The 12,280-nt window shown below is 43.1% G+C and overlaps 1 protein-coding gene across 2 annotated transcripts in view; it reads right to left on the bottom strand.

Annotated features, from left to right (window-relative positions):
• Nucleotides 1-880: 880 nt before the first annotated feature.
• Nucleotides 881-12,280, bottom strand: part of LOC120022136 (phosphatidylinositol 4-kinase beta-like) — a 29,721-nt gene continuing 18,321 nt past the window's right edge. Inside the window, exons 3-12 of one of the 2 annotated variants that reach the window (XM_038965986.1) lie at nt 7,889-8,116; nt 7,469-7,702; nt 7,238-7,371; nt 5,576-5,680; nt 5,278-5,401; nt 5,046-5,159; nt 4,666-4,817; nt 4,273-4,405; nt 3,897-4,017; nt 881-3,749 (exon numbers count right to left, since the gene is read on the bottom strand). In XM_038965986.1, coding sequence (XP_038821914.1) covers nt 3,568-3,749; nt 3,897-4,017; nt 4,273-4,405; nt 4,666-4,817; nt 5,046-5,159; nt 5,278-5,401; nt 5,576-5,680; nt 7,238-7,371; nt 7,469-7,702; nt 7,889-8,116 — 1,527 coding nt within the window. In that variant the 3' untranslated portion in view covers nt 881-3,567. The remainder of the gene's footprint in view (nt 3,750-3,896; nt 4,018-4,272; nt 4,406-4,665; nt 4,818-5,045; nt 5,160-5,277; nt 5,402-5,575; nt 5,681-7,237; nt 7,372-7,468; nt 7,703-7,888; nt 8,117-12,280) is intronic. The other variant, XM_038965987.1, reaches the window with a different exon arrangement.

Genomic DNA, 12,280 nt, shown 5'->3' with positions numbered 1-12,280 from the left:
TGTGTCTCTGGTGGTGAAACAATCTGTCTTTCAGGGTTTCTAAGGCGGACATCTGTAAATAGGATGTAGATGGAGACGCTGTAAACTCTCAACAATAGCTCTTAAACATTGTACAACACAGAACAATATATGATTAGCCAGACTGGGAGTGTGGGAAAAGGTCTAGAGAAGTTTCTGCGCATTAAGAGAGATGTTTGTGGACTTAACACTTTGAACAGTACGGATTAGAATGTATTTATAACGAAGTCTATTACCTCAGAACAGATTTTCAGTCTGTCTGTTCTCCCTCATTTGATGAATTTTGTATAAATGTGCAGAGTGGAATTTAATTTAATCTATTTGTTTACGCTGGCTGCACAATGCTCATCTCTGATATTGACCCCTCATGATTATGGACTCAAAATCAAGAAAAACAGCTCCTATTAATGAAAGACAAATGCTTCAGGTAGCCAAAAATGTCCAAGTCCAATCAAGACACTGTTTGTTGGAAGAATGCTGAACTTTGACTAAGTAGTTACAACCGTAGAATTAAAGTCATTGGCTGAGTTTACACAGGCAGCCAAATTCTGATATTTGTTCTAATCTTTTTCAGAGCTCACCTGGTTGGTCAAAAGACCAATGAAAGATCAGAATTGGGCTGTCTGTGTAAAGCAGCCATAGTAGCATCAGCACTGCAAATTATTAGGATCACTAAGAGCTGTAGAGGACATGTCATTAAATTTGCTAAAATAGTATTCTGTTCTACAATTCATATTCAGTTGATTACAATATAGCCTGCCATAGTGTCATTCCATATTTAAAACGGAATTAACAAATAGTCTCCTTGATGCAACTGAAAACAGAAACCTATTGCAACACATTACATATACACACAGTAAACTAGTAATCACGACTCGCATTTTATTCAATTATATATCCAAAATTCCCCCTACAATTTATCAACACATGTTAAGAAAACCAAGAAAATATACAAAAAAAAAAAAACGTTACAATTTATTGAAGGACTCATGCATTTAGGCAACATGATACAAGGTTCGTCTCTGTACCATGTGTATGAAAAGTGAAACATATAATTAGGAAGATTAAAGTGTAAGTGTTAGCGTTCTGATACAAAAGTGGGCAATATTTCTTCCCCTGTACATTCTAAAATGTCTTTAGTATCAAGGACGAAGGACTTGTTAAATTTAGTCAAATAAATGCTTTGCTTGGTGTTAGCGGTGGACCACTTCTGTCTAAAACCACGTCTCTTTGAGGGCACAATGTTCAGAACTTGAAAAGGGCAAAAAACTTTACATGTAGAGCAGACATGTTTCTGTTCAGAACAATAGTGTGATCTATACATTATCTGGAGCAGTCTGAACACATGTCTGCCCTGAATATACCCATGGACAAGCATTTAGCTGGTGTGACACTGGACAAGGACACAATTCTGCTTCTCCATAGTTCAAAATGGGAGAGAACATCAAACTGGGGTTTGACAGAACCCACACCGGCAAAGATAAAATGCACTTGAGTTATTTACATCATTTTACAGAATAATGTTAGGGTTGGAATAAATGAAGGGAAAGGCAATGAAAGTAGTATTTACTGAAGAGTAAGCAGGAAGTGTTTAAAACTTTTGATCAAATAAACTTTGTGTACATGACCTGCACGCCTTTGTCCCAACTGTTGCATTGATAAAAGTTATGTCAAGGCATTGGTTCTCACAGGAATGACTAATTTTGGAGTTCTCTCTGTCATTTTTGCTATACACAAAAGCCACCCACCAACGACACAGCTTTCAAACATAAGACATAAATAAGCAGGTAATATAAGTTATAGGCTATCCCAGCATGTAGCTTTTCAAACAGCTCTCTTCAATACTGAATACATGTTTGTGTTTGAGACAGCAAAAAAAACGGTTTAGTACAGAGTATCATATAAAAAAAACATTCACATATCAAGGAAGTTGACTTGTGATAATGAGCTCATACTGTTCAAAATAAGGAGAAATAAAAACAGACTAAGACAGACAGACAGAGCAATGAGATCATCACTCCCATTATTTACAGTCTGCTCAAGGACAACCCTCTCTCTGGATTGGCCCGAGTTAGTCACAGGAATGCATCTGAGAGCCAACCAGAGAGGGACGTGTTGAGCATTCGTTAAATATGCAGCCTTAGTTAACATAACATACAATAATAATGCGTTAACATACACATTTAGTTAGAGATGAAAGACAAACATTAGTGGAACATCAATGTTTCGTTTTTTTTGCATAAATCCATTGCAATTGTTTTATATATGTAACCACAGGTAGCCATTTTGGTTCAACATAACTGTCAAGTGCATGAGGCTCAGCACAACGCTAGCGTTCCTTCAAGTATGGTGGTTTTAAGAGTGACACTAGCAAAGCCCTACATCATGTATGTTGGCATGACACAGTCTGTTGAATATACAGACTGTCATGTGATGATAGAGAACAGTCTCCTTTCTATTCATGGTATTTCTATCTGTAACACTAAGTACAGATGTGCTCTACTGGATGAGAACCAGTTGTCTGAAACCCAGATTGAAATGAAACTGCTCCTTTTAAGGATGGGAAGAAAAACACATACAACCAGCAGCTTCGCTGCATGCTTGGATCCCTAAGAAGAGACGAGTTGGTCCTAGTTCAAACTTCCAGTTCGAAATTTAAACATTGTTCAAAACAAATCAAACTCTTGGAATAAGGTTGTTTTCCTGACAGATAACACTCATACACCCATGGTTTTTAATAGTCCTTTCCCCCCCTCTCTTTGGGCTGGCTCATTCTTGATGACCACAGAATTTTCAGAGAAGAAGGGAAAATGTCCATTAGAAAACCTGTCTTGTGCTTTCTTTGTCGTTACATAGTGGCTTCTCAAAGTCCATTTTGCTCTAAGAACAACGGAAAATAAGTACATATTCGATATGTACCTCTGATTTGCTCTTGCAGTTGTCCATTCTGAGAAAACGCTTCTTGACTCCTCTGAATTTAGACCACGCCCTCTCCCACATTGCCCCTCCCTTTTTCAATGAAGTACCTCCTCCAATATTGATACTTAATCCTTTTCGTGTGTGATTTGAACTGTGCGTTATGCCTCTTTTTTTTAACAGTCAATGAGGTAAAAGTCCTATGGACAGGAGGGAGGAGGTGCAGTCTCCCCCTCCACAAGGCCAAAACAAGGAGGGGAGGGGGGGGCAGAAGTCTGTCTAAGAAAAAGAACATATCAAGTTTGCAAACAAGTCCTGTAGTACTAGTCTATACAAGTCCTGTAGTACTAGTCTATACAAGTCCTGTAGTACTAGTCTATACAAGTCCTGTAGTACTAGTCTATACAAGTCCTGTAGTACTAGTCTATACAAGTCCTGTAGTACTAGTCTATACAAGTCCTGTAGTACTAGTCTATACAAGAGTCCATTTTCGTAGATGTGCTGCTATGGCAAGCACATGTTTGAGTCCATATGCCCATGTTCGCCACCATCTGTATGTGTGTGTGTACACGATTGCTTGCTCTCCCATGTGGATGTCCCATGTGGTTGAGTTGTGTCTCGGTGTTGAACTGTTCACATGATACCGTTGGTGAAGTACTGGAAGCCGTCGTAAAGCTTGGTGGTGATGGAGCGCATGGAGCCATCCACCATCTGCTCCACCAGCACCTGTAACTGCTCCTCCGTCAGGCTCATGTGGAAACGCTCCTTCAGGTAGCGGATGGTGCTGGAGCCATGGAAGCAGGGCAGGTGAGAGCCTGGTGGGGGGAGGAGAGAGGGGAGACGGGAGTCAGAGGAGTTGTAATAGCAAGACCATAAAGAAACCAGACACACGGCAGAAAGATCATGTACATGGAAACGGAGACACACTGACCATGCTCATATACCGTTTTAGCAAACAGTACCTTGCTGCATGATCTCCACTATTTGGACCACCTTCTCCATGTGTTTGCGAGCAGCTATCAGGCCCTGGAGCATCAGCACCTTGTAGTAGTTGAACATGTCTCCATCCAGGCCTCCCATCACCTGAGAGAGAACCACGGACAACAGAGTTGACTTTTTACACATTCAAAACCGACAGGTTATGCAGATAACCAGCAAACTTGATGTCGCTAATAGCATCTTCTAACACACAAACAAATGTATTAATGTAGTGAACATTGTGAGATTGCTAACTCAATTGTTAGGCAGCTAGCTGTATGAGCAATTCCACATTGCTTTCTCCGGTTTACAGTCATGTGACAATGCACATTCACATGCATTCTGATTTATTTGACTCACATCCACAAATTCGCTGGTGAGCTTAAAAGCAGAGGTCTCAAAGCCCAGGTTCCTGGGTGAGCTGGACAGGATGAAACCAAAGTCAATGTGGATGATGTGGCCCTCAGAGTCCAGGAGGATGTTGCCATTGTGTCTGGAGAAAGGAGACGAGAGAAGGGGGGAGTGAGTAAAACGTTTAGGAATACAGGAGAGGGTGGGATGTGGTCGTTGATATCACACCAAAAGCGGTGGTTACACAGGCAGCCCAATTATCGACAAAAGATCAGAATTAGGCTGTCTGTGTAAACGCAGCCAAACGGGCTCAACGATGCAGGAAGCTGAGAGGGGAAATAGAACAGGGGAGTAATAGTACTAGTGAAACTAAAGGAGGGGTGAGAAGGGAGGGCTGCCCACCTGTCTTTGACCTGCAGCAGGTAGCAGATGAGGCTGTAGCCGGCGCAGCTCTCCACAAAGTTGCGCTGGGCGGTGAGGAAGGCCTCGGTGGTGTAGCTGCCGTGCTCCTGCAGGAAGTAGTCCAGTAGAGACAGCTGGCTCTGCTTCCTCACCTGGAGCACAGACACAGCACTCCATTAGAAATGGCAACACGGTATTCCATACAAAACAGCTATTGATAATAGTGCAGGATCAAACTGTTACTTATATTATCAGAATCTTCATCTCAAGAAGGCAGTCGTACTGCATCACATAGCTAAACAACCTGGGCAGCTTTGGCATGACATTTCAACTGGGGTCCATTTCATTTTTTTACATTTTCTTTTTTTAAATGTGCTCACCTGGTGCAGAGAGACAGCGTTCAGCACGGGCTCAATCATCCCGCTGTCCGATGACATCACCAGGATTTTATAGGGCTTGATCCACAGGGGGACACGCTCCTGCTCCCAGATGGACTGGAGAAGGGGGAGAAGTGGAGCGCATTAGCAGGTGAATGCTAATAATACATTATTATTATTATTATTATTAAGAGCATTTCTGTGGAATGGGACTCTACCGTGGAGGGTCACGTACCTGTAGCTGGCTGAGCACCTGGAAAGCCAGTAGCTCCTGCCTCAGGTCGTCCCCACACTTCACGATGACCGACAGCAGCCGCCAGTTTGGCAGGTGACCGTAAGGGGAGCCCTCCCTTATCCGCCTGAGGGATGGAGAGACCGCGGGAGGAAATAGTGAGACACAGCAAATTACTTGACTATGCCACAAGGTGCTGTTCTTCGCTGCAGTAAGTGGGATAGACATGTATCGTCAGGTGGGATTGTGTACGCCCATCCATGTGTGTCCCTTCTATTCATTCTGTGTGCCAATCACCCACCTGACTTTCTCCTGCCAGGGCTCCTTGAGCGCCACAGCGGACGGGTCCTCCGGATCTTTCCGGAACGTGGTGGGGGTGTGGGCCAGGTTCTCTGACAGACGTCGCCTAAGAAAGAAACATGCTGTTGTAAAACCTCTATCCAGACCATAGCGATGGACCCAAATACATGAAACTATAACAGGCATTGCTTGGACTTGGGCCGGAGCGCCATACCGGATCCTCATTTTTGGGGAACTGTCGTCTCCTTTAGAAAACAAAGTGGCAAAAAAAAAGCGGCAAATCACACAGAAGCGGCAAAAAAAAAAAAACGTTTGATCAAAGTGGAGGATTGGCATTGAATAGTAATGGAGAGTGTGCCTTCATATCCTGATTCCTATTTGTTCAAGCTTATTTGACACTAGTCTCTGAATCCGGTGTATGTGTGCCGCCAGTAGACTGTTCGTTTGAGAATGCGCCAGCCTGAACGCCAGGATGCAATGTTCCAAGTTGTCAAATGAGGGTTCTTATGGTCATAAATCCAGGAAATCATTACAGATCAGCCCTGATCAGAATTATGCCTACCGTTCAGCGCGTATATGTATGCTGTGGATCATCTCTGTGTGTGGAAGTGGGCCATTGACCAAGGAAAGAGACATTTCAGCAGAAGTTAGCCTATAAAATAAGGATAGACTAACGAAATAGCCAATTCAAAACATAATTAGCCATGCTACTTCGCTAGTTAATGCGAAGGCCTATAGCAAAAAAAAAAATGTTGTTGACTCGTAGCCTTCCACCACCAATGTCGAGAAATAAATCTAACACCGTTATTTAAAAGCTGCGATTCCCCTCTATTAAACAGTAGGCTATGTAATTCCGACGTTAAGAATAGCCTAATTGACAAATACCTCCCCGGAAACACAAATATTTTAGCCTTAAGGTTATAGATAAACATGTGTTAGTTAGCTATCTTGCTTTGAAGTAGCCTACATTATCCATTTTAATGAGGGAATAATTCTAACAAGACAAAAGTATTTGGTTGTAACGTTGCAATATTTGATATCAAGGGTGTTCAACCGTCCTCCAAGAGCGCTTCTGGGCGTGCAGGCTTTTGTTCAAGCCCTGCTCTAACACACCACATTGTAGCCTACACATCAGCTGCTCAACAGGACCTTGTTAGGCAGACTCAGGTGTGTTTCAGGGCTGGATCAAAAGCCTGAACAGCCAGTATCTCCCCAGATGGAGGGTTGATCACATGCGTTTTATACAGTAGCCTTACAGTGCAGTTATTTTACTTTGAGGGGAGGGGTCAAGTGCCTTGATCAACGGCACAACGGTAGGAGATAGGTCTACATGGGATCAGAGACCAGCAGCCTTCTAGTGTCAATGCCACATTTATGCTGACTTTTCCCATGTAGGCTACAGCGACGCCGCCAATTATTGGGCACGGAAATTTGGTTAAAAAGTCATGGGAAGTCCTGGAAAAGTCATGAAATTCCATCGGTCAAAAAGCATATGAACTATTAACAGTGAATAATCAGAAGTCTCTATAACATAATGTCATTTGGGAATTTCTATGGACTGACTTGAAAAAAAGACAGCTCCTCTTTCATCCCAAGTCAAGCAAGTCTTGAAAGAGAAACTACAAGCTAGCAGAGCAATTCTAGCTGACAGTGACCCCTGTACCTGATGTCACCGGCGGCGATGAAGATGGGCTCCTTGCTCTCCGTGCTGGTGATGCTGTCCACAGAGAACTGGGAGATGTTGTCACTGCTACTGGTGTGGCCTTCTGGGAGCTGGAACCATAGGACCCCAGGGTTCTAGTACATTCAAATCTGATTCACTCCTACACCCTTGTCATCAAAATGTGATGGAAAGTTACACGGTGCCACCATGTGGTTCCTCACGGGTACCTACCTCCACTTGCAGCTCGCCGATGTCGTCCACGGCCCAGGCCTCGTCGTCGTTGTCGTAGTTGGGCACGGTGGAGAAGCTACCGGCGCGCTGCTCGGCTGTGATGCCAACGCACTCTGGGAGGAGGTTGTCCGCAGAACGGGCGCTGCGGATGCGCGTCTCAGGAATGCGCACGGGAATGGCGGACGTCTCAAAGCTCTCGCACTCCAGCACCTCCACATAGATGATGTACGGGGCCTGAGAGGAAGGGGAGAATGAAGGAGGTCAGAGGTCATACTTAGGGAATGGAATTCTAGAGCTATTTTTATTTTATTTTTAAAACATACATTTAACCAGTTAGAGCATTGGGGCCCACTCCATTTAAACTCCAGGCACCTCAGGAAATAACTAAAAAAGTTTTAAACTTCTAGGCCTTCTGGTCACCTTGTCTTTGGAGTTGAGCACCACGGCCTGTGTGTGGGGCACGCGCACCACGTGGTGATCAAAGGCTGCAGTGGGCAGCCAGACGCGGGCGGGCAGCTTGTGATTGAGCACTAACAGCTCTGAGGTGAGCTGCTTGGTCTTCTGCTCCTTGGTGGGCAGCGTGGCCAGCCGCTTGCCGATGCCCATCAGAGACTTGATGAACTCCCTCTGCGGTGTCAGGCGCAGCGGCTACAGAGAGGAGGAAGGAGGAGAAAGGTTAGAATCTAGATCAAAGACATGTCTTTTTGTGTTTTGAAGAAATGTACAGCGAGTTACAGCAAATGACAAGAGGCACAACTTTTCCCAGGTCCTTCCTTCAATGACTACTCAAATAAGAGGCTGAGAAAGGAGGGAGGACAAAGATGGTATGATGAGAAATGAAAGAGGGATGTTTTAGGAGCAGAATCAGAAGAAAGAAAACCAAGGGAGGTATAAGACTAAGAATACATGGCCACAGGGAGAAACAAGCAGATAATGGAGAATTGATGTCAACCCGATGCAGTACCACATACTAGCACCAGGTGTCAGTATCATATTGGTTAAAATGAGAGCGTTGAGAGAAACGTATATGCCAAACAAGCTCTGGGGCCTTTGGAATGTTTAGTCACCACTTATGGTGTCCAATATCTTAATATCTTAAGTACGAACAATGTTCAATACCATTACAGTAGGTCAAAGTACAAATCTAGGAAGTCCTTTGTTCTACAGTCCACCATTAAAGTCGAACAAACAGCGTTTTAGCTACTTTGCAGATATGAAACAGACAGACAATCATATCAGTAAAAAATATAAAATTCCCAGTTTATGCTACAAAACCAACTTCATAAAGAGGTTTTAAAAATAGGTTATATTTGAATCAACATTCCATGATTGTACTCTAAGGCATTGTTGGCAGAATAGATGGATGCAATTCAATGCATGATGAATATAATTTAACCAATGCATTTCTTGCAATCAGGTTGTAAATCACAGCTGACCAGGTACATTGTTTGGTGCCGCCATTCGGGATGCACTGTTTCAATGACTCAATATTTTGGACAAAAACAGTGGCTGCACACAGATGCATGTGTCATTTGGTTAGCTAGCAAGAACTAGAACGACTGTTATCCAGTTAGTCAGAGTGAAGTTGCGAACGCAAGAGATATGCCATCCACTCCTATTTCGTATGTGTCCCAGAGCGCAGAATAACTGATGAATTTACGAATGCACTACACCCGCAATATGACCGTGTCAGTAATAGTCACGAATGCACTTGATCAGGGTTTCCTGGGGTCCCCCCACCTTTATGTAAAGGTCTACTGTAGCTTCGATTGGCTTTGGCGCACCGGTCTGCATATACTCCGGTCCTGGACAAGACAGATGTTTATTAGGTTTAATTTACTGCAGTGTCTATTAACTGTCCAAACACAAAATTCTATATTGCTATAGAATTTTCATAAATGCCTTACTCTACGTAATTCCCAAACAGTCTAAGAATGAATGGAAACATGAAACTAACCATATAAGTGCTTTATGTCAGAAAATGTTTTTAAAAGTGTCATTGTTCCTGGGAGGGTGTATATGAACAGATTTGTATAAGATTTCATGTTGCTAAAATGCTGTCAATTCCACTTTATGGCTACTTTGGAATTAGATAACATCTCAATCACAAGGTAACTATTTAAAAAAATAGTTACTTCATTTTTAGTTTTATGGAAACAATGAATCAAGCTCCAATTAAGTAGTCTAACATATGGGACAGTTACATTTTTTGTTAAGATACATAACACACAAAAAAAAAAAAAGCTTTCTTAGTTAAAGGGGCACTGAGCAAAATGATGTTGCCACGAGCAGCACCACAGATATTGAGATGAGCGAGAGGCAAGACTTCGCTCTCACAGTTATATCGTGGTAGCCAGGCGACCAAAACCGTGGAGAAGTTGAGCCTCGCGCTTTAATGTGCTTAGATGTTGCGGAAATTGACCCACTATGCTGTTTACTTTCTGCATCTACGTCATATCGCTGAGTCTAGCTTAAAATACCAGGTAGGCCTATTTTTGCCACATGAACTACCACCAGATTGGCATGATTGTTGCTTAGAACTACCAAGTAAAATGTGTAATTATGACTGACCTTGCATGTGACACTGGAGCTTTCCATTCAAAATCGTCTCATACTATCCTCTCATTCAGTACAGGCTACACCAGGAGACTTTACATTTAGCGGTGTCTCCTCAAATGTTTTGTTGGGGGAAAACCTGAAGCAAGTTATCCAATTAGAGGGAAAACAACCCAAGGGGTTGAGAGACCGTTGCACTACATTCCAAAGTCCATATTAGTATACTACAAAGAAATCATGCCCAATACATACACTAGGTAGTATATGCTGGTTGGTGTGGACATTGAAACAGAGCCTATGTGACATTGGTTAGGCCTATTCAAAACTACAGATTTTCCAGGATGAGGAACCCGTGTTTCATTGCATTTCCTTAGGTCTTTTTGTGTTGACAAGCAAACCAAATGGCTTCCTTTGTGTTCTACTTCTGTAGTCAAATATCAAACGCCTTTCCTGTGAAGTGTCTTTTTCTGGACCATGACCAAACGTCATGACTTCCTGAACATCACTTCGAGTGGACAGGACGGTCAATTGAGGAAGGGTCCCTGAGTGTTACTGGGATCTGATGTCCCCATTTGAAATAGAAAAAACCCACAAAAACAGGTTCTGGACCAGTGCTTAACAAGGCACAATAATTAGTGTTCCAAATAAATAGTGTCTGGGTAACACTTCCCAAAACGTGTTCTGGATTCCTGTTAAGTAGCAGTTAGCCTGCTCCTTTTTCATGATGGCTAACGCTGGCAGTGCTAGCCCACCTGTGTTTTTATCCACGGCTGGGCACAGTTGCGTCAGGCGAGAGATGTTTTTCACACAATCAAGGTGTGACTGGAAAATGGGCAGGGATTTGTCTGCCCGAAATGCACCATCATCAAGCAGTTTAAGGAAGAGATTTTCTGTCTGTTAGCTTGGCTGCGAGAAAAGGATAACTTGCTTTCTAAGTACACCGACCTTGCTGTAACCCAGGCACACCGAATGTCAGTTCTAAATGCCACCTATAGCAAAGCTGTCAATGAGTTGGGCAGCGTTGATATGTCACAATCCAACAGACAGATGTTAAGGTCAACTCCGTGGCTGGACACTCACAAGGCATAGGAGATAGGGGAGACAGTATGGCCACCCTTCATCTGTCAGAGAAGATCCGTTCCAGCTATCAAACAGCGTAGCCGTTTAAAAAACACCCTCGCTAGCACAGGGAAGAGAATAATTATCTCTAGCCCCCTCCCGTGCTACCGAAGGGGCTTGGAATGTTTCACCCGACTCTTTGCCCTGAACGAGTACCTGAAGAGATGTTGCAATGACAAATGTCTCTTTTTGTGACAACTTCGATTTGCTGTGGGACCAACCAGCACTTTTTAAAAAGGAGACGGGATTCACTCTAACAGCAGGGGTTCCAGGATCATTTCCAGCAACACTGCAAACTGTTTTAGAGACTGATGGACAGGGTCTGGTAGTGCTCCATTTCTCCCTGTCAGAATAAGCAAAAGAGGACTTGGAAATCTTATAAACTCCTGTAGAAATGGAACTATGGTTATTGTTAGTAACCTAATTTACAGTATGTCTCTTTAATTTCACCTTCTAGTGGTTGTAACGTTAATAATTTGGTTGTTATTCCATTGGTTACCTCAAGGCAGATGCCCCAGGGACAGAGTTGCCCACACTCATTGAATATGGCACTTTAAAAAAATGTTAGAGCAATCACAAGTAAAACCTCCCTCGTGAATGACCTCATTACTGAGCAAAGTTGATTGCATGTTTCTCAGTGAAACATGGCTGTAATCAGACTGTAGTGCCGCTCCTATTGAAGCCTCCCCAGTACTATAGCCTTTGATTCTCAGAAAAGGGAAAAGGAGGGACAGCCTCTATTTTTACTAACGCTCTCAGATGTAAGGACATTTCCTTTTGGCAACTTTGGGTCTTCTGAGCTTCATGCTATTCTGTTTAAAACGTCAGCCACCAGTGCTGGCCCTAACCCTGTATAGGCCACCAAAGCACTGCCCCACTATCTTACCTGATTTATCTGAACTATTGTCCTTGAGAACTATGATAAAATCATTGTGTTGGGCAATTTTAATATTCATATTGACAAAGAGACTGACTCCAAGGCCATTGAATTTATTAATCTGTTGAGCTCTATGGACTTTATCCAACATGTTACTGGGCCCACCCATAACCGCAGCCATACTCTGGACTGGTTTTTACCAAGGGGCTTTATATTGACATATCCTCTATTGTGGATGTTGATTTATCTGATCACCACAG

Source organism: Salvelinus namaycush, chromosome 27, assembly GCF_016432855.1.
Source record: "Salvelinus namaycush isolate Seneca chromosome 27, SaNama_1.0, whole genome shotgun sequence".
In the NCBI taxonomy this organism is placed as follows: Eukaryota; Metazoa; Chordata; class Actinopteri; order Salmoniformes; family Salmonidae; genus Salvelinus; species Salvelinus namaycush.
The sequence above is the reverse complement of the archived record's forward strand: the minus strand, read 5'-3'. Positions and strand labels throughout refer to the sequence as shown.